Genomic DNA, 23,040 nt, shown 5'->3' on the forward strand with positions numbered 1-23,040 from the left:
TCCCAGGTAGAGTGATCTTGGTTGTAGGTTCTTCCCTTTCATCACTTTAAGTATATCATGCCACTGCCTTCTGGCTTGTAGAGTTTCTGCTGAGAAATCAGCTGTTAACCTTATGGGAGTTCCGCTGTATGTTACTTGTCGTTTTTCCCTTGCTGCTTTCAATAATTTTTCTTTGTCTTTAATTTTTGCCAATTTGATTACTATGTGTCTCGGCGTGTTTCTCCTTGGGTTTATCCTGCCTGGGACTCTCTGGCCTTCCTGGACTTGGGTGGCTATTTCCTTTCCCATGTTAGGGAAGTTTTCGACTATAATCTCTTCAAATATTTTCTCGGGTCCTTTCTCTCTCTCTTCTCCTTCTGGGACCCCTATAATGCGAATGTTGCTGCGTTTAATGTTGTCCCAGAGGTCTCTTAGGCTGTCTTCATTTCTTTTCATTATTTTTTCTTTAGTCTGTTCCGCAGCAGTGAATTCCACCATTCTGTCTTCCAGGTCACCTATCCGTTCTTCTGCCTCAGTTATTCTGCTATTGATTCCTTCTAGTGTAGTTTTCATTTCAGTTATTTTATTGTTCATCTCTGTTTGTTCTTTAATTCTTCTAGGTCTTTGTTAAACATTTCTTGCATCTTCTCGATCTTTGCCTTCATTCTTTTTCCGAGGTCCTGGATCATCTTCACTCTCATTATTCTGAGCTCTTTTTCTGGAAGGTTGTCTATCTCCACTTCATTTAGTTGTTTTTCTGAGGTTTTATCTTGTTCCTTCATCTGGTACATAGCCCTCTGCCTTTTCATCTTGTCTGTCTTTCTGTGAATGTGGTTTTTGTTCCACAGGCTGCAGGACTGTAGTTCTTCTTTTATAAATTTATTCATGTATTTATTTTTGGCTGCGTTGGGTCTTTGTTGCTGCACGCGGGCTTTCTCTATTTGCGGGGAGCGGGGGCTACTCTTCGTTGCGGTGCGCGGGCTTCTCTTGTTGTGGAGCATGGGCTCTAGGGCACGCAGGCTTCAGTAGTTGTGGCACATGGGCTCAGTAGTTGTGGCTCGCAGGCTCTAGAGCGCAGGCTCAGTAATTGTGGTGCATGGGCTTAGTTGCTCCGTGGCATGTGGGATCTTCCCAGACCAGGGCTCGAACCCATGTCCTCCGCATTGGCAGGCAGATTCTTAACCACTGCGCCACCAGGGAAGTCCCCAGGATTGTAGTTCTTCTTGCTTCTGCTCGGTACGTACATTTTTTAAAGGCATAATGCTAGTGCACACAGTAGACTACAGCACAGTGTAAACATAACTTTTATAAGCACTAGAAACCAAAATATTAATGTGACTTGCTTTATTTATTTATTTAAATTTATTTATTTATTTATTTATTTATTTATGGCTGTATTGGGTCTTCGTTTCTGTGCGAGGGCTTTCTCTAGTTGCAGCAAGCGGGGGCCACTCTTCATCGTGGTGCGCGGGCCTCTCACTGTCGTGGTCTCTCTTGTTGCGGAGCACAGGCTCCAGACACGCAGGATCAGTAGTTGTGGCTCACGGACCTCATTGCTCCGCGGCATGTGGGATCTTCCCAGACCAGGGCTTGAACCCGTGTCCCCTGCATTAGCAGGCAGATTCTCAACCACTGCGCCACCAGGGAAGCCCAACTTGCTTTATTTTGATATTTGCCTTATTTTGGTGGTCTGGAACTGAACCGCAATATTTCTGAGTTATGCCTTAAAGTTCTTTGTCTTTGACCCAACAGTCTTGTGTCTTCTGCTACCATCCACGAACCTGGAAGACTAGATTAGTTAATAGGGTAAAATCTCAGACCCCATCACAGTTCTCAACAATGCCTATTAAAGAAACTTTTTGGAAAAAGCAGAGAGTTATCAAGAAGAAAGAAAACTATCTAAAAACCCTGCATTCTGAATATGTTTCTATCTCACGTTTTCATTTAACATTTTAATTATAATGATATTCTAACAATAAGTACAACTAAGCCATGTTGGCTGACCAAAACACATATGCTTAACTACCAGGCTGGATTGCATTTACCATATTATAAAAATATACTTTGAAAACATCATGTAATGTTTTCTTTAAAAAATAATTTTACAAAATATAATTGATGTCATCTACTTCTTTGCTTAATTTCTCTGTCTCATTGGCATTGTTTACCACTAGGTTTGTATGGTAGAATGAATTATGAATCTCAGTCTTTCACTTGCTTATAATACCATTATATATCCATGCCCTTTCCATGGCCTCATGGCAGATGGAGTGCCCTTCCCTGAACCTTGACTTGGGTTTTGGCCAATGGGATGTCAGTGCAGGTGACCTAAGGAGAGGCTTCAAATGGGCTTGGGGTTGGGTTTGCCCACCCACAGCCCATTGCTCCATCAGGAGACCATGCTCTGGGTTGCTGCTGCCCCTCCAGCCTGAGACCCAGGAGGATACAAGAAGAGAGGACGTGAGCCTGTCCCACAGCCCGGTGCCAAACCCAGATGGCCCACAGTCTGAAGCTGAATTTGACCTTGAGACCAATGAATAGGAGGTTATTGCTTTTCTATTCCATTGAGGTTGGGGAGTTTTGTCACATACTATTATTTTGATAATACATTACTGATACGGTTTTTTTTTTTTTTTTTGAAACTTAGCTCTTGGCTTCCGAGACACCACTTCCTTCTTGTTCACTGATTGTTTCCTGATTTCTACCTTTACAGATCACATTTGCTGGCCTCTATTTCTGTCACCTCACTATATGTTATTATCCTCATGGGTTTTATTCTTGGACTTTTTTTTCCTTCTCATGTTACTCCCTTTCCGTGGACAATCACATTCACTCCCATGGCCTCAGATAAACTTATGTACTGATGACTTCTGAACCATGTGAAGCTGGACCCTTGCCTGAGTCACAGGTCCAAAACATCTGACTCTTGGGCCCCTCCACCCAGATGTCCTATCATACACTATGTGACCTTTTGTGTCTGTCTTCTTTTACTTAGCATAATGATTTTGAGGTTCATACAGGTTGCAATATGTATCATGACTTCATTCCTTTTTATGGCTGAATAATATCCCATTGTATAAATAAAATTTATTTATTTATTTATACAATTTAAAAATTTTTTATTTTATATTGGAGTGTTGTTGATCAACAATGATGTGTTAGTTGCAGGTGTACAGAAAAGTGATTCCGTTATACCCATACAAGTATCCATTCTTTTCAAATTCTTTTCCCATTTAGGTTTTTAGAGAATATTTAGCCGAGTTCCCTATGCTATACCGTAGGTCCTTGTTGGTTACCTATTTTAAATATAGTAGTGTGTACATGTCAATCCCAAACTCCCAATATATTCCTCCACCCAGCTACAATTTACTTATCCATTCATCCTTTGATGGACTCAATATTTTTAAAAAAGATTTTTTTAATTTTTAAAATTTTCTGCTCAAATTAGCCATATCGGTTTTTATTATTTATGACTAAGAACCCTGAGTGAAACATTTTGGAATGTAGCCAGTCATCAGGTAAAGACTCAAACCCAGAATTAGAAAACCATGAGGGTTTTCTCCAACTAATATCTTCTCCTCTCTCTGTGTTTGTTCCTTCAGCACTTCTCTGCTCCTCAGTCCATAGGATAGCAATGGGCAGGCAGAAGAGGGCTGGATTTACACTTTCCAGCCAAACCACATAGTGATATGGACTGGCTTTCCCTCAGCCTAGTTCCAAGTACCCTGGTCTAACCAGCTATGATGAAGAGAGGGATGTGGTATAAATATGGTTGCTGGGGCCCCACGGTCACTACTATGTGAATTAGGGGTTCCATTCAGAAAAAAGGTAAACAATGTAAGCTGGACAGACATCCCAAAAAGTATCTGCCTTGGGACGTGGAGTTTGTAAATCACAGTATGCTGGGTTCTCCTGGAGACAACTTCCCTTAGAATCAGGTTGTCCTTTAACCCAGGTGTGATCATGAATTAAGCTCAGCTCTGTAATGGGTTTTCAATATTCCCCTCTGCCCAATGGACACGATTAGGCATCACTAATCTTCTCTGGATATAACCAGACATAAGAAAGCAAGAATTACACAGGAAACTCAGGAATAGCCCCAGGTGTGAACAAAGGAAGTGAGGAGAACTAGGATTTAATAACTGAATTTACCCATCTATGTGCACAGGCCCAGATCAGCCAGGTCCCAGGTTTGAGGTCCCAGGGAATTTTGTCTGGGATTTATCTCCATAGCGCTGGCTTCATTTGTAATATCTTCAAGTTTTGACCCAAGAGTTACATCTAAACCTAAAACAATATTCTTTATCATCATTGTTTGGTACAAAGGGACCAAGAAGTAGGCAAGACAATTATCCTTTTCTCTAATGAGCCTCTCAGGGAATATGGTCCCAGTGGTTGTGAAGTTCTTGTAAACACAAGAGATTGGAGTGATGCATGCATTTACAAGCATCACCTGGATTGCTGGCACTAAGCAACCTTAAATGATCCCAGGTGTTGCTGCAGCCACAGAAGGTAGAAAAGGTTCTCCCTCAGAACCTCCAGAAGGAATCAACCCTGCCAACACCTTGATTTTGGACTTCTAGCCTCCCGAACTGTGAGATAAATTTCTGTTGTTTATAGCCATCTAGTTTGTGGTACTTTGTAGCATTTTAAATTTTTATTTATTTATTTATTTTTGGCTGCGTTGGGTCTTCGTTGCCGTACGCGGGCTTTCTCTAGTTGCAGCCAGCGGGGACTACTCTTTGTTGTGGTGAACAGGCTTCTCCTTGCGGTGGCTTCTCTTTGTTGTGGAGCACGGGCTCTAGGCGTGCAGTCTTCAGTAGTTGTGGCTTGCAGGCTCCAGAGTGCAGGCTCAGTAGTTGTGGCGCATGGGCTTAGTTGCTCCCCGGCCTGTGGGATCTTCCTGGACCCGGCCTCGAACCCATGTCCCCTGCACTGGCAGGCAGATTCTTTTTTTTTTTTTTTTTTTTTTGGCAGGCAGATTCTTAACCACAGCGCCACCAGGGAAGCCCCTAGTTTATGCTACTTTGTTATGGCAGCCCTTGGAAATTAAATGTTATCCCAATAGAATTGCTTGCCTTTTCCTGTACAATCTTCTCCTGCAGTTGTTTGCATTCATTCTTGGGTCTTCCATCCTTGCGATAAGAAATGGGTCATTATTCACGTTTGTACACTCAGTGTTGGGCGCTGGGTCTGGTTCACGTGAAGTGCATAATGTTTCATGAAGAATGAGTAAATAGCAGAAATCAATACCCTGAAGGAATTATTTTGTTTTTTGTTTTTTTTCCTCATGCCCCCTACCCCGACTAGGCTGTATCTCTATGACTGCAGGGACCCAGTTTTTTCAACAGTACCTGGGATGTAGTGGTTGCTCAACAATTATTATTTGCCTGAGTAAATGATTATATGACTGAATCAATATGGGGAGAAGAAGACGAGAAAGTTTCCTGAAGGGGTTGATGGGCTTGTCTCAGCTCTCTGCCACCTTTCAAGCCATATTGAATCCTATGTGCATGTTTTAATGTATTTTATTTTATTTTTAATAAATCCATTCATTCATTCACTTCCATTTCTGGCTGCGTTGGGTCTTGGCCGCTGAGTGCAGGCCATTTCCAGCTGCCGCAAGTGGGGGCCACTCCTCGCCGCGGTGCTCGGGCCTCCCACTAGTTTTGCTGTTGCACCCCAAATTGCAGAAGTTACAGCCACGGAACTTCCCTGGTGGCTCCGTGGTTAAGAATCCGCCTGCCAATACAGGGGACTAGGGTTCGAGCCCTGGTCCGGGAAGATCCCACATGCTGTGCAGCCTGTGCACCACAGCTACTGAGCTTGCACTCTAGAGCCCGCGAGCCACAACTACTGAGCCCACGTGCCGCAACTACTGAAGCCCACGCGCCTAGAGCCCTTGCTCTGCAACAAGAGAAGCCACCACAGTGAGAAGCCCCCACAACCGCAATGAAGAGCAGCCCCCGCTCGTTGCAACTAGAGGAAGCCTGCGCCCACTAACAAAGACCCAACGCAGCCAAAAATAAATGAATAAATAAGTTTATATACATACATATTAGAAAAGAATATGCCATTTATAAAAAATATGTCACAGTGTGTAATGAGTGCTTAGTTAAGATGGACGGGCATTACACTTGTACAATAAGTTATTCTGAGAGAGAACCATATCAGATAACATTTATTACAGTATATTGTTATAATTGTTCTATTTTATTATTATTGTTGTTAATCTCTTATTATGCCTAATTAATAAATTAAACTTTATCATAGGTATGTATGTGTATGAAAAAACAGTATACATAGGGCTCAGTAGATCCATAGTTTCAGGCAGCCACTGAGAGTCTTGGACCCTACCCCCACCAAGGATAAATGGGGGAACTACTGTAATTACCGAATAAAATCGGTTTCACCGCTTTAACTAATGTCTGGCTGGTGTGTATATTTGACACTAGTTTTAGTGGAATCAAACATCAGTAATATTTTTAAAATCTACTTCTTTGCCCAACTCGGTCTCAACAGAAAGAACTACCATTTTTGACAACTTCTCTCAATCAACCGAAGCTCTTAAATACTATTAAATTAACTTCCAACTTACTGATCTTGTCTTTAAAATTTTGATATTTTGTTCAAAGATTTCTTGCACTAATATTGCTTTTAAACTCACTGCATTGAAATATGATTTATCTTGAATATTAAGCTTTTGGGGACCCCTGGAGCTTTGCACCTCTATTCCCATCCACTCAGTGTCAGGAGTCTTTCGCACGTAAGAGGACTTCCCAATTCTGGCCCCTCACGCTCAGGCGCAGCGCGGGAGGCACAGACTCTGCCGGATCTTTCCCGAAGCGCTGCACACGCCCTCGACCGGGACCAATCAGAGGCTGCGTTGTATGGCTCTCCTTGCCCCGCCCCTTGCAGACTTTCTTTAATTATCCAATAATAACGGACCAGCGCCCCCCCCCCCGCACCCCACGTGCTCCTGCCCAATTAGAAAGAAGGGGGCGGGGCCTCAGCTCTGCGCAGTCTCTTTGGGAAAGTGCAACTGCGTCTTTCACCGGAAGTATCGCGGGCTGGGAGCTCCAGTAAGGAGCGGGTGTTCTGCGTTGCAGTAAGTGGCTCTGACTCTTTACCCCGAAATGGTATAAAGAGAAACTCAGGGGTTGGTGCCCGCCAAACCTGGGCAACTGGCGGGTCCCATCAGCCTTCCACACTTCACCTGGTCCCGGTCCTTTTGGTCTCTGCCCCTTCTGTCTGCCCTTCCCGGTTAGGATGGGTAACGAGGTGTTCAAGATTCCCGTCTCTTGCTTCCACAGGCTGGGACTGTCGGAAGTCAAGGTCTGACTTCCAATCCGGATATCCTTTCAAAAAGCGAGGTTGGCTGGGAAGCCAGTATCGCAAAAACCGGTGTACCCTTCTTAGAGTAAGGGCTCCTTTTACTCCAGTGCTGAGCCTTTGCCACTACTCTGTGATCCGAGGACCAGGCATCATTGCCTGGCTGATTGTTAGAAATGCGTAATCTCAGGCTCCATTCCAGACTTCCTGCGTCAGAATCTTCACTTTAACAACATTCCAGGTGATTTCTGTGCACGTTAATGTTTGAGAATCGTTGTTTTAAACTTCCCAAGATTTCTAGTCTAGGAGGCAATGTTGATGTATGTAATTGGTTCTGCAGACCTAAAGGAGATGTTAAGATTTGAGTCTTGTGAGTCAGACTCGGGATATTTATGACATCCCAGGCATCACTTACTACTTAATCAAGATGATATAGGTAGAAAACCTATGGTGAGCATGAGTATCTGGGAATGTGCAGAAGCATTCAGGAAAGGAAAACCAACCAATGTACACAAGGAACACAACCTGAGGTTGAAAATGTACACAACCTGAGGTTGAAAGACTAATGGGATGTGTGTTAAGGATGAATGGATCTATTCATCAACTTGGCATCCCACCAACATCGTTTCTAACCAAATAACTCACTTTATAATAAAAAGAATGTGGTAGCCAGTTGTCAAGATGGTCCCCAGCGATCCTAGTCTTGTGTAATCCCTTCACACCCTGAATTGGGCTGACTTTGTGTCTTAATCCATTCGGGCTTCTGTAACAAAATACCATGGACTGGGGGCTTCCCTGGTGTCACAGTGGTTAAGAATCTGCCTGCCAATTCAAGGGACACAGGTTTGAGCCCTGGCCTGGGAAGATCCCACATGGCGCGGAGCAACTAAGCCCATGTGCCACAACTACTGAGCCTGAGCTCTAGGGCCCGCAAGACACTACTGAGCCCACATGCCACAACTACTGAAGCCTGCGCGCCTAGAGCCCATGCTCTGCAACAAGAGAAGCCACGACAATGAGAAGCCCGCGCACCGCAATGAAGAGTAGCCCCCACTCACCGCAACTAGAGAAAATCCCTGCACAGCAACGAAGACCCAACACAGCCAAAACCATGGACTAGGTAGTTTATACATAACAGAAATTTATTTTTCACAGTTCTGGAGGCTGGAAAGTCCAAAATCAAGATGCTGGCACATTTGGTGTCTGGTGAGAGCCCACTTCCTGGTTCATAGATAGCGGTTCCATCTCACATGGTGGAAGGGACAAGGGAGCTTTCTCAGGCCTCTTTTATAAGGGTACTAATCCTGTTGGTGAGGGCTCTCCCCTCATGACCTAATCACTTCCCAAAGGCTTCAACTCCTAATACCATCACCCTGGGGGTTGGGATTTCAACATATGAATTTTGTGGGGACACATTCAATCCGTAGCACTCTGTGAGCTATAGGATGTTGTGGAAATGTTGCTGTTTAACTTCTGGAGCTCCCTCATAAAAGATATTGTGGCTTGTATCTTGCTGTCTTGAATCACTTGCTCAGGGGGAGGCCAGCTACTCTGTTGCAAGGACCTATCAAGTTAGCTTTATGGGGAAGTCCATGAGAGGAACTGAGGCTTCCTGCCAATAGCAATGTGAAGGAGCCATCTTGGACACTCATCCTCCACCCATGGTCAAACTTTCAGATGACTGAGCCCCTGCAGATAACTTAACTGCAGTCTCATGAGAAGCCCTGATCCAGAACCATTCAGCTAAACCATTACCAGATTCCTGACCCATAGGAAATGTGTGAGATAAATGTTTACTGTTTTAAGTTGCAAACTTTTGGTGTAACTTGTTACTTGACAATAGATAACTAATACAAGGGATAAGGCTAGTGTCCATGGGATTCTTTGGCATTTACTTTCTTTTTTTTTAAAGGACTTTGGGGGGAAATTTAAAAAAATATTTATTTTATTTATTTGGCTGTGCGGGGTCTTAATTGTGGCAGGCAGGGTCTTCGTTGCCGTGTGCGGGATCTTTAGTTGGGGTGTGCTGGATCTTTAGTTGCAGCATGTGGGATCTAGTTCCCTGACCAGGGGTCAAACCTGGGGCCCCTGCATTGAGAGCATGTAGTCTTAACTGCTGGACCACCAGGAAAGTCCGAGCATTTACTTTTACACCATCACCAGAAGCAGTTGACCTTATGGAACAGAGAAATGGTCTTTTAAAGACTCAATTTTGGTACCTCAATTTTTGAGGTTACCCTGTAATGTTAGGGTGCTGTTTTACAGGATACAGTATAAGTTTCGTACCAGTGGACAATATGCTGAACTTTCTCCCAACCAGGAATTTATGGGGCAAGGAAACAAGAGGTAAAAGTGGGCACCTCTTTTTGTAATACCTAATGATCTACTTGCAAAATTTTGCTTTTTATCCCAGCAACACTGGGCTCTGAAGAGACTTCTTGCTGGCCAATTTGGGCTCCTTTTGCTACTTGGATAAACTGACCAAAAGGAGATTCTAATATTGTTATAACTTTGACTATCAGTAGAAAATAGTTTTTCTGCTACACCGTGGTAGCAGAGAGGATAATGGATGAAAAGATCTCCTTGAGAGGATTCTGGAATTGCCATGTCCAGTGATGGCAGTTAATGAAAGACTAGGACAATCTTATATGGGCAAGATCATAAGGATGTCAGATCTCTCAGACATGAGAATTAAAGTCACTATTCAGATTTTTAAAACCTTGAGTAGCTGAGATGCTGGCTAAAGATAAAGGGAACATGAATTAGATTGTAGTTAAGGAACATTATTAATATCAATTAATTGTTCATGACTACCTGTGGAAATGAAGATTACATCATCAGTCATATTTTCCTCCTTCCTTTGTTACGTATATATTTATGTATTTTAGCTAGCTAGCTTTCTTCTTTTCTCTCCCTTCCTCCCTCTGTTTTACATATACATAGGATATGTAGTTATTGGTTAGCTTTCAGGTTTGATTCCGAAGTTATAGAATGTCAGGATGGGATCATGATTGGATCAAGGAAGATCTTGGTTTGGGACCTGGATACAGTAACTGATGGGATTTGAGTTGTTCCCCTGTTGTGAGAAGGATAGTTGTATTATGTTAGACCAGAGAATTGCTATTCTACTGAAGGGTAAGTTGGTAAGAGGGATGTGTGTTAATGTTATACAACTGGAGGGGTGGATTCTAGTGGGCATTTATCTTTTTTTTTGGCTTCTCAACTTCTGTGACCCCTTCCAAAGCTCAGGTAATACCCTACCTCATCATTCTTGTTGGGAAGAAAAGCCTACTTCTTCCTGTATCACAGGAAACCCTGAATAAATTATCTCACAGCCCCTGTAGCAGCTAAGCTGTGGGCATGTGCCTACCCATTAGATATCCTGACTCAGCCTTTGACACAAAGAAAGGGAGACAAGGAGGAAATTTTTCTAGCAGTGGCAGCCATTGCAGCAAAATGGATCCCCAGGTAACAGTGCTACTGGTGGCACCCTATGTCCAGTGGCTAGCTGTGTCAGAGCCATGAACTGTAAGATTTATGCTTGGAGGCAGCAGGAACATGCTAATCAAACCTGTGCTGTGGTATGATTTGGGCCATTATAGCGCCGAGTGACCTCCTGAGCCTGCTTCTCCAGTTGCTCCGTAGTTTTGAAGTATAAGCTATCATTTTCAAGAAATCCTTTTCTGCTTAATCAGCATGACTTCAGTTTTATTATTTTCGTCTAAGAATTGCCACAATGTAACCAATCATCAGAAAAGGACTTGAACCCTGAACTGGGCCACCACTAGTACTCCTTCCATCTATCATTGTTTCTCTCTGTGTGTGTGCATTTTTGGCCTTTCTGCATAGACTTTTGCTTCTCCATCTATGGGGCAGTCAGGAGAGAGTTGCGATCTTCTGGGTTTCCACATCCAGGCCAAGTCATACTGAGAATTACCTGCAGGTCCGCAGCCTCAGTGCCAGGTTCCCAAATCCAATCGTGAATCCTCACTGGGCAGAGGTGGTGGACTATAAATTGGGCTGCTGGAGCCCACACCCCTGTGACTCTGTGGATTGGGGACCATCCTCAGAAAAGGGTGATCCATTGTGAGCTGGGAAGACATCTCCAAAGAAGTCTACTCTGGGAGCCTGGAGCTTCTCAATCCTGGTATGCTGTGCTCTCTGATACATCTCTCCCGCGAGGCTAATCCTTTACATCAAATGCTTTACAGGATTAAGCACAACTCTGTACTGCCACCCCCACCCCACCCCAGCATCCCTGTCTGCAAATACATCGCTAGCTCTAATCAGTAAATGACCGGATAGATATTAGAGAAAAAGAGATTGACTCAGATAACACTGAAATAACCCCAGTTTCTGAGCTAAGAAAATGAGAAGAAAAATCTTTTAATAACTGAGCTTTCAAATACATAAACGTAAGCCCAGATCAGCAAGGTGATGAATTTGGAAATCTCAGGGAGTTTTCTCTGGGACTTCTCTCCACCCAGATTGCTTTATCTCCAAGTTCTGACCCAGGAGTTAGATCATATGCTTTGTCATTCATCATGATTGGGCTCATGGGGACCAGGAAATAGGTGGGACAATTACTTTCTGCTTGTCTCTAATAAGGCTCTCAGGGAATCTGGTCCCAGTGGCCATGGAGGCTACTGTAAGTACCCATCTCTGATACCCCCAAACATCCTGCACAGAGAGCTAAGGCCATGAATCTCCGCTCCTCATTTGCTCAGGACCTACCTAGATTTCCAAGACTTTCCAAACCTTATAATAAAGAGGAGCACTGGCCAGTTCCTCAAAGGTGAAGAACACTTGATAGCAACAGCACGAACTTCTCCCAGGTAAGATTGTAACAGTGGGGATGTCAATATTTCTTTACTAATGGGTGAATTTTATTTATTTATTTATTTATTTATTTATTTATTTATTTATTTATTTATTTTAGGCTGCGTTGGGTCTTCTTTTTTGCGCGCGGGCTTTCTCTAGTTGCGGCGAGCAGGGGCTACTCTTTTTTTTTTTTTTAATTATTAGCACCTTTTAATTATTATTTATTTATTTATTTTTGGCTGTGTTGGGTCTTCGTTTCTGCGCGAGGGCTTCCTCCAGTTGCGGCAAGCAGGAGCCACTCTTCATCGCGGTGCGTGGGCCTCTCACTATCATGGCCTCTCTTGTTGCGGAGCACAGGCTCCAGATGCGCAGGCTCAGCAGCTGTGGCTCATGGGCCTAGTTGCTCCGCGGCATGTGGGATCCTCCCAGACCAGGGCTCGAACCCGTGTCCCCTGCATTAGCAGGAAGATTCTCAACCACTGTGCCACCAGGGAAGCCCCGGGGCTACTCTTCATTGTGGCGCGCAGGCTTATCATCACAGTGGCTTCCCTTGTTGCGGAGCGTGGGCTCTAGGCACGCGGGCTTCAGTAGTTGTGGCACGCGGGCTCAGTAGTTGTGGCTCACGGGCTCTAGAGCGCAGGCTCAGTAGTTGTGGCTCGCGGGCTCTAGAGCGCAGCCTCAGTAGTTGTGGTGCATGGGCTTAGCTGCTCTAAGGCATGTGGGATCTTCCCGGACCAGGGCTCGAACCCATGTCCCCTGCATTGGCAGGTGGATTCTTAACCACTGTGCCACTAGGGAAGTCCCCGGTGAAGTTCTCTGAAGAACCTCCTTTGTTAAATCTTCCAGATCCAGGAAGTAGTAGTAAAAGTCCTGAATCCCTCATCTGTTGCTTGTGATAAACCCAGTACCAATGAGCTGTTTCTCTTCTCTCTATGATCTACTAAGTGGGCAAAAGCCTGAGAATGTTAACAAAGATGCACATAATGTCAGGGAAGGGCTGTGTATGTGCCTGTGTGTTGTTTTTATGTTATATTTCATATAATTTAAAAAATTAGTCCAGTGGGACCAGCATCATCTAGGACTGGAGGTCGGAAGTTGAGGGTGTAGGGAGTAGGGGCAGATTCTGACTGAGCAACTCTAATGTAGGTTTTATTAACATGACCATGGCTGGAGCTTGGGTTATTGCACCCAAACCCTTTGCTTCTAGGTTTCTGACCTCTGCTTCTCTTCTCTGCATCTGAGTCCAGCCCCATGGGAGAGACAAACCAGTCAAGTAACTCTGAGTTCCTCCTCCTGGGGCTCTCCAGGCAGCCCCAGCAGCAGCAGCAGCTCCTCTTCGTGCTCTTCCTGAGCAGGTACCTGGCCACGGTCCTGGGAAACCTGCTCATCCTCTTGGCCATCAGCACGGACTCCCGCTTGCACATCCCCGTGTCCTTCTTCCTCTGCAACCTGTCCTTTGTGGACATCTGCTTCTCCTCCACCACTGTCCCCAAGATGCTGGCCAACCACATACTCAGGAAGCAGACCATCCCCTTCTCTAGGTGTCTCACGCAGATGTATTTTGTTTTCACGTTCATGGACATGGACAATTTCCTCTTGGCTGTGATGGCCTATGACCGCTTTGTTGCTGTATGCCACCCCTTACACTACTAAGCAAAGATGAGCCACCAGCTCTGTGCCCTGCTGGTCACTGGATCGTGGGTCATTGCCAACCTGGATATGCTGTTGCATACCCTGCTGATGGCTTGACTCTCATTCTGTGCAGACAATGCCATCCCCCAGTTCTTCTGTGATGTGACCACCCTCCTGAAACTCTCCTGCTCTGATACACACCTCAGTGAGGTGATGATTCTAATTGAAGCACGGTCAATAATGAGCACCCCATTTGTTTGCATCCTGGTATCATGTATCCTTATCACCTGTGCTGTCCTCAGAATCCAACCCACAAAGGGAAGATGGAAAGCCTTCTCCACCTGTGGCTCCCACCTGGCTATGGTTTTCCTCTTCTATGGCACCATCATATTTCTGTATTTCAACCCTTTATCCTCCCATTCAGCTGAGATAGACATAGCAGCTGCTGCGATGTTCTCTGTGGTGACTCCCATGCTGAACCCCTTCATCTACAGCCTGAGAAGCCAGGACATAAAAGAGGCTCTTGGAAAAGTGGTTGCTATGAATTTTTTCCACTCAGTAATGAAATAGGCTAAGAAAATCATGGAGGGGACTAATTTATAAGAAAATCATGTTTTTGGTTTTTTGATTATGCAAAAGTTAACATTTGTCTTTTGTAAGAGAATCATCTACTATCTATCTTGGGAGAACAAAACTTGATACAGCCTCTTCAGGATAAAGATGGAAAGAGAGATCCTTGTACCAAATAACTTGACTATTCCAACCGTCAGTGCCCTCCAGCCAAAACCCATTAGGAGCACACCTCTTGTTGAATAAGTTGCGTTTATTACTCATTGTAACAAGGGAGTTACACACATCATGGGGGGAATAGTGAGGTATCTTAGTAGGAAGGTGCTCAAAAGGACTTATTAAAAGACTTGGGCTTGTATGAGGTGATTTTGGTAAGGATTGGGTCTTTGCTCTGGATTCAAAAATGTCACAAAGTGAGGATAATTTTGGTTCGCTATCTTAATATATTTCATCTAGAAGGAGGGAAAACTAGACTGAGGGCAAAGCTGTGATTGGAAAAGAAGTAGCAGTCACTCATATCCACCAGCACAGGGGGAGTTTGGTCATTTTTGTGGCTTGGACAGTGTTCATGTTTTAGTGTTCACATGCTTACAGAGTGGTCTTGTTTTGTCTTACTTTGTAACAGTCACAGAATGGCCTTGTGTGACACTGATATTCTGTGCAACTCTCTGTGTTCATCAAGGAAGCACCAAGCAAAGTAGCAGGATACAAAATTAATGCACAGAAATCTCTTGCATTCCTATACACCAATGATGAAAAATCTGAAAGAGAAATTAAGGAAACACTCCCATTTACCATTGCAACAAAAAGAATAAAATACCTAGGAATAAACCTACCTAAGGAGACAAAAGACCTCTATGCAGAAAACTATAAGACACTGATGAAAGAAATTAAAGATGATACAAACAGATGGAGAGATATACCATGTTCTTGGATTGGAAGAATCGACATTGTGAAAATGACTATACTACCCAAAGCAATCTACAGATTCAATGCAATCCCTATCAAACTACCAATGGCATTTTTCACAGAACTAGAACAAAAAATTTCACAATTTGTATGGAAACACCAAAGACCCCGAATAGCCAAAGCAATCTTGAGAAAGAAAAACGGAGCTGGAGGAATCGGGCTCCCTGACTTCAGACTATACTACAAAGCCACAGTAATCAAGACAGTATGGTACTGGCACAAAAACAGACGTATAGATCAATGGAACAGGATAGAAAGCCCAGAGATAAACCCACGCACCTATGGTCACCTTATTTTTGATAAAGGAGGCAAGAATATACAATGGAGAAAAGAAAGCCTCTTCAGTAAGTGGTGCTGGGAACACTGGACAGCTACATGTAAAAGAATGAAATTAGAACACTCCCTAACACCATACACAAAAATAAACTCAAAATGGATTAAAGACCTAAATGTAAGACCAGACACTATAAAACTCTTAGAGGAAAACATAGGCAGAACACTCTATGACATAAATCACAGCAAGATCCTTTTTGACCCACCTCCTAGAGAAATGGAAATAAAAACAAAAATTAAAAAATGGGACCTAATGAAACTTAAAAGCTTTTGCACAGCAAAGGAAAACATAAACAAGATGAAAAGACAACCCTCAGAATGGGAGAAAATATTTGCAAATGAAGCAACTGACAAAGGATTAATGTCCAAAATTTATAAGCAGTTCATGCAGCTCAATATCAAAAAAACAAACAACCCAACACAAAAATGGGCAGAAGACCTAAATAGACATTTCTCCAAAGAAGATATACAGATTGCCAACAAACACATGAAAGGATGCTCAATATCACTAATCATTAGAGAAATGCAAATCAAAACTACAATGAGGTATCACCTCACTCCAGTCAGAATGGCCATCATCAAAAAATCTAGAAACAATAAATGCTGGAGAGGGTGTGGAGAAAAGGGAACCCTCTTGCACTGTTGGTGGGAATGTAAATTGATACAGCCACTATGGAGAACAGTATGGAGGTTCCTTAAAAAACTAAAAATAGAACTGCCATATGACCCAGCAATCCCACTACTGGGCATATACTCAGAGAAAACCATAATTCAAAAAGAGTCATGTACCACAATGTTCATTGCAGCTCTATTTACAATAGCCAGGACATGGAAGCAACCTAAGCGTCCATCAATAGATGAATGGATAAAGAAGATGTGGCACATATATACAATGGAATATTACTCAGCCATACAAATTGAGTTATTTGTAGTGAGGTGGATGGACCTAGAGTCTGTCATACAGAGTGAAGTAAGTCAGAAAGAGAAAAACAAATACCATATGCTAAGACATATACATGGAATCTAAAAAAAAAAAAAAAGGTTCTGAAGAACCTAGGGGCAGGACAGGAATAAAGACGCAGACGTAGGGAATGGACGTGAGGACACAGGGAGGGGTAAGGGTAAGCTGGGATGAAGTGAAAGAGTGGCATGGACATATATACACTACCAAATGTAAAATAGATAGCTAGTGGGAAGCAGCTGCATAGCACAGGGAGATCAGCTCGGTGCTTTGTGTCCACCTAGAGGGGTGGGATAGGGACGATGGGAGGGAGACATAAGAGGGAAGGGATATGGGGATATATGTATACATATAGCTGATTCACTTTGTTATACAGCAGAAACTAAAACAACATTGTAAAGTAATTATACTCCAATAAAGATGTTAAAAAAGAAAAAGAAAAAGAAATCACCAAGGGACTTCCCTGGCTGTCCAGTGGTTAAGACTCTGTGCTTCCAGTGTAGGGGGCATGGGTTCAATCCCTGGTCAGGGAACTAAGATCCCACGTGCTGCATGGCACAGAAAAAAAAAAAAAAGAAAGAAAGAAAGTACCAAGACCTAGCTGTGAGTGCTAGGCTGGTTCCTTGATATCAGGGCTGATTTCTCTTTCTCACAACAGAGACACAGAGATACAGGCACTTGTGATGGGAGGGTCGGACTGGTGTTGGGGCAGGAAGGAGAAGGTTCATTTAAGGGCTCCAGGAAGCCCTAATTCTGCCACGCATTCAAGCTAGTTATTTTTTTTTAATTTTATTTTATTTATTTTTTTTATACAGCAGGTTCTTATTAGTTATCTGGTTTATACATATTAGCGTATATATGTCAGTCCCAATCTCCCAATTCATCCCACCACTACCATCACCACCCCTGTCAAGCTAGTTATTTTTTATCTTTGTATCTGAGCTTTATGTATCATGCAACATTATGACAGGAACATGGGTAAGTTAAACAAGGAAAAAATATCCTCCAAAATTCTCAGTGCCCAGTCGTGTTAATCAACTGCATTTTTTCCACCTTCTGTTCCATTTATGTCAATGCACTGTGATATTTTACACAGATACTTATTTATATCCTGATTTTCCACTTACATTTTGTAATAAAGCCTTTCTAAATTGCTGGATAGTCTCCACAATTTTATTTTCCAGCCCCTAGTATTTCCTTCAAGTTGTTCTAGCAAAATGTACTCACTAGTAATCCTGTTCTTGAATTAAAACTTAAAGGAAATTTACTACTATTTGAAAGTATGACTTTAAATTTATTTTGAAAATGATTGCAGAGAATAAAATATTGACAAATAGATGAAACTGGTTAAAACATCACTGAGCAGGATGCTCTGGATTTTGAGGAACAAAGAGGAAAACAGGGCAGTTCCCCTTAATTTCAGAGAGATAGGTAAGATGATATCTTGTATGAAAATGGACAAAATTCAGAATCAGAGGCCATTTCTGAGTTTCATATGATTTTCTTTTTTATGTTTGCCATAATTGTGTATTGATATTTTTGTCTAAAGGAATAAATGGTAGCATTTTCAGTTTTTAGTCTATATTTCCAAGAATTCTTTATGATAAGATGGACAGTACCTGTTCCTTGAAAGTTTGAAAGATATCTCCAGCCTTTGTTTTATGTATTAGATACATGTTATTAGATACATGTGTGTTTATAAATTTTATATAATCTTGTTTTATCCTTTTATCATTATAAGATATCCATCTTTATCTATAGTAACATTTTTTTGTTTTAAAGCCTGTTTTGTCTGATATTAGTATAGCTACTCCAGCTCTCCTGTGGTTTCTGTTTGCATGACACATCTCTTTCCATCCTTTTACTTTCAATCTAATGTGTCTTTGAATCTAAAGTGTGTACCCTGTAGATAACATATACTTTGATCATGTTTTTTAATCCAGTGTGATGATCTCTGACTTTTGGTTGGATTGTTTAACCCATTCACTTTTAATATTAATGTCTGCCATTTAACTTTCTGTTTTCTATGTGTCTTGTGTCTTTTTTTGTGTCTTTAATGCTCTCTTTTGCATTTATTGTATATTTTCTAATATAGCATTTTAACCCCAGTAATTATTTTTTTCACTATATTTTTTGGATTTTTTTAGTGGTTGCTCTAGGTTTTACCATATACATTTTAACTTATCAACATCAGCTTCAGATTTATACTAACTTAATTCCCGTGATATAAAGAAATGCTTCTCAGGACTTCCCTGGTGGTCCAGTGGTTAAGACTCCATGTTCCCAGTGCAGGGGGCCTGGGTTCGATCCCTGGTCAGGGAACTAGATCCCTCATGCTGCCACTAAAATATCCCGCATGTTGCAGTGAAGATCCCACGTGCTGCAACTAAGACCTGGTGCAGCCAAATAAAAAAATAATAATAAGTAAATATTTAAAAAATAAAGAAAGAAAAGCTTCTCCTATATAGCTCTATTCCCTTTCCCCATTTTAAGCATTATTTGTGTATTATCGGTTCACATATTATATCAATGTTATAAACTCCACAATACATTCTTAAATTATTACCTTACCATCTGTGGTCATTTCCTTAGTCCATTACAGCTCTACTCACACCCAACTCCTTTGTGCTGTTATTGACAAATATATTACACATGTTACATTTCTTTGTGCTATAGACCCAACAATACACTACCTACATATTATTTTATCCAGTTGCTTTCAAAATCACTTAAGAGAGTAAAGGAGAAAAAAACGCACTTATCTTTTATAATTACCTACTTTTATCAGCACTCTTTGTGTGGATTTTAATTGCCACCTGGGGTCACTTGCTTTCAGCCTAAAGGAATTCCTTTAGTAATTTTTGTAGAGCAGTTCTGCTTTGTTTTTGAAAGCTTTGCTGGATATAGGATCTTTGATTTACATTTTCCTTCCTGGGCATTTTTCACTTAAATTTTTTTTTTTTTTTGACTGCGTTGGGTCTTTGTTGCTGTGCGCAGGCTTTCTCTAGTTGCGGTGAGTGGGGGCTACTCTTCCTTGTGAGGCACAGGCTTCTCATTGCGGTGGCTTCTCGTTGCAGAGCACGGGCTCTAGGCGCGCAGGCTTCAGTAGTTGTGGCTCTAGAGCGCAGGCTCAGTAGCTGTGGTGCACGCGCTTAGTTGCTCCACGGCATGTGGGATCTTCCCGGACCAGGGCTTGAACCCGTGTCCCCTGCATTGGCAGGGGGATTCTTAACCATTGAGACAGGGAAGCCTTAAATTGTTTTTTATTATTTGTGAGAGTTCTTTAAATGTTGACTTCATAGCAAATTGTTAAACCATATTTTTTGAGCATGTCAGACACCCTTTCACAAATACTACAGCTAGCTTTCCCTAGTTTATACTTTTCAGTTTTGCTAAGTTTTGGACATATTATATATTTTAATTTCATATAATTATAACCAGAAAGCATTGCATTTTCTTCCAGTTCTCTTAGGCTTTTCTTCCCCATTCTTTCATTACTTAAATCTTTAGCTATATTTTCTTCTAGTTGTTTTTGGGTTTTGCAGTTTAAATCAATAAATTGTGTTTATGGCTCTAATTTCATTTCTTCATATATTTACAAAATTGCTCCAGTTACTTTTTAATAACCTTTCCATACTTCACTGTTTGTAACACCACTTTTATCATTTGTAAAATGCGATCATTGTATCTAATATGCATTGGGAACTTATTATGTGCTAGCCAGTTGGCCGAGACTTTTCTCTTCATATCTATTTTAATATTGCAGCCATGAGGTAAGTATCATTATCATCCCCACTCAAGGCCATCCCTGGGTTTGAGGAGATTAAGTGACTGTCTCAAGGTCCCACAGTTAGGACATGGTGGAACCAGGTTTCTGACATGTCCAGCTCCATGACCAAGTCCATCCTCTGAATGCCTCTGTAAATTCATACAGAGATGAATAGATGTAGATATATAAATACAGGTATAGAGAGATATAGATATATTTTTAGATTCTCTGTTCTGATACACTGATATGAGCTTTTATTATTGGGCTAATACCATGCTATTTTAGCTTGAGGCTTTTTTAAAATTTTATAATACTTTGCAATATATGGTAGATTATTCTTGCAAAATTATGCCAAGATGCAGGTATAGAAATGTTTATTATTGTAAAACTAAGTAGACATAACACTTGGAAATACCCCAAGTGTCCATCTAAAGGGGAGCAATTCAGTAAATTATGATCCATCCTTATAATGGAATCCAGTACAGCCACTCAAAGAATGTAGTAGATTTGTAAGTTCTGATGTGCAAAGAATTCCCAAGAGGGCTTCCCTGGTGGCACAGTGGTTGAGAATCTGCCTGCCAATGCAGGGGACACGGGTTCGAGCCCTGGTCTGGGAAGGTCCCACATGCCGCGGAGCAGCTGGGCCCGTGAGCCACAACTACTGAGCCTGCGCGTCTGGAGCCTGTGCTCCTCAACAAGAGAGGCCGCGATAGTGAGAGGCCAGCGCACCGCGATGAAGAGTGGCCCCTGCTTGCTGCAACTGGAGAAAGCCCTCGCACAGAAACGAAGACCCAACACAGCCAAAAATAAATAAATAAATAAATAAATTAAAAAAAAAAAAAAGAATTCCCAAGATATAACTTAAGGAGTGTTTTACAAACATCTCTTTTGTGTAGATGAAAATAAAGGATTATATTGGCATAAACATTTTAGGAGAGATACCCCAAAACTCTTCATCAGTTCCACCTTTTCATGTTAATACATATGGACTTAACCTTGTTTTTAAAGGAAATGTATACCATATATCAAATTTATCAAAACAAGTAATAAAGAACCTCCCCACCAGTCTATTTAGTTGACATATGATTTTATTTAAACAGCTGTGATTGATGAACATTTAGGTTATCCAGTGTTTTTTAGTTTTGTTTTGTTTTTTAAATTTATTTTTGGCTGCTTTGGGTCTCCGGTGCTGCACACGGGCTTTCTCTAGTTGCAGTGAGGAGGGGCTACTCTTCATTGCAGTGCACGGGCTTCTCATTGCAGTGGCTTCTCTTGTTGTGGCGCATGGGCTCTAGGTGCGTGGGCTTCAGTAGTCGTGGCATGTGGGCTCAGTAGTTGTGGCTCGCGGGCTCTAGAGGGCAGGCTCAGTAGTTGTGGCGCACAGGCTTAGTTGCTTTGCGGCATATGGGATCTTCCAGGACCAGGGCTCGAACCCATGTCCCCTGCATTGGCAGGTGGGTTCTTAACCACTGTGCCACCAGAGAAGCCCCTTGTCCAGTGTTTCATCATTACAAATGTGCTGTGTAAGACATCCTTGTGCCTGTAACTTTGCTTACATTTGCGAGAATATCCTATCTGACCACACTATCTTCATTTCTGAGTTGTTTATATTTATCCTTTTTACTAGAATGTTATCTCCATGAGGACAAGGATTTTTATCTTTTCGATCACTGTAATAGATTATTGTTTGGCAAATATTCAGTCCCCACTCACTTCCCCTTGGGGTAACATATACTTTCCTATTCTGTTGACTTTGAACTTGGCTGTGTGACTTTCCTTAGCAAAATGTGAGTAGTCAAAACATGAGACCTTAAATCTGCTTGTGCAGCTTGGTTTGGCTCTTGCACTGCCATGATTACCACAAGAAGGACTTCACCAGGTAGCTGCTGCCCCTTTAGTCCAAGTTTCAGAACGTGACACGAGAATCAGACCTCAATCCAACTTGAAGTCTAGGGTGAAGCAGAGCCACCTGAACCAACCTGTAGACCCAGGAGTGAGAAAAACAAGTGCTTACTATATAATCCAGTGAGTTTTGGGATATCTTCCCTAAGTACCACTGCAGCAATAACTGACTAATTCAGTACAGAGATGTGGAGAGTATTGTAACAAAAGCCTAAAACATGTGGCATTGGTCTTAGGATCAAAGAAATTGTTTTTTGTGTTTTTTTGGCCACAACGTGCGGCTTGTGGGCTCTTATTTCCCTAACCAGGGATTGAACGTGGGTCCTCAGCAGTGAAATCGTGGAGTCCTAACCACTGGACCTCCAGGGAAGTCCTTATTTCCTTGTCCTATTGCATTAGCTAGAACGTCCAGTATGTGTTGAATGGGAGTGGTGAGAGGGGATATCCTTGTTCCTGATCTTTGTTTCTTATTCCTGATCTTAGTGGGAAGGCGTCTAGTTTCTGACCATTAATTATGATGTTGGCTGTAAGTTTTTATACATGTTCTTTATCAAGTTGAGGAAGTTTCCCTCTATTTTTAGTTTGCTGAGGGTTTTTATCACAAATAGGTGTTGGATTTTGTCAAATGCTTTTTCTACAGCTGATCTGATTATATGATTTTTCTTCTTTTTTTTTTTTAACATTCATTGCTTTTGAAATGTTGAACCAGACTTGCATACCTGGAATAAATTTCATTTGATCATCATAGATAATTCTTTTTATACACTGTTGG

The 23,040-nt window shown here is 42.1% G+C and overlaps 1 protein-coding gene across 1 annotated transcript; it reads left to right on the forward strand.

The window, feature by feature from the left end:
• The first annotated feature begins 40 nt into the window (after nucleotides 1–40).
• On the forward strand, nucleotides 41–21,212 carry LOC309644765 (olfactory receptor 1F1-like). Its single transcript, XM_082428801.1, is given in 3 exon segments — nucleotides 41–13,782; nucleotides 13,786–13,878; nucleotides 13,882–21,212. Coding segments are annotated over 3 exon segments (945 nt in total). The 5' UTR covers nucleotides 41–13,383; the 3' UTR covers nucleotides 14,335–21,212.
• Nucleotides 21,213–23,040: the final 1,828 nt, after the last annotated feature.

This window comes from Balaenoptera physalus (genome assembly GCF_965194825.1).
Source record: "Balaenoptera physalus genome assembly, chromosome: 16".
NCBI lineage: Eukaryota > Metazoa > Chordata > Mammalia > Artiodactyla > Balaenopteridae > Balaenoptera > Balaenoptera physalus.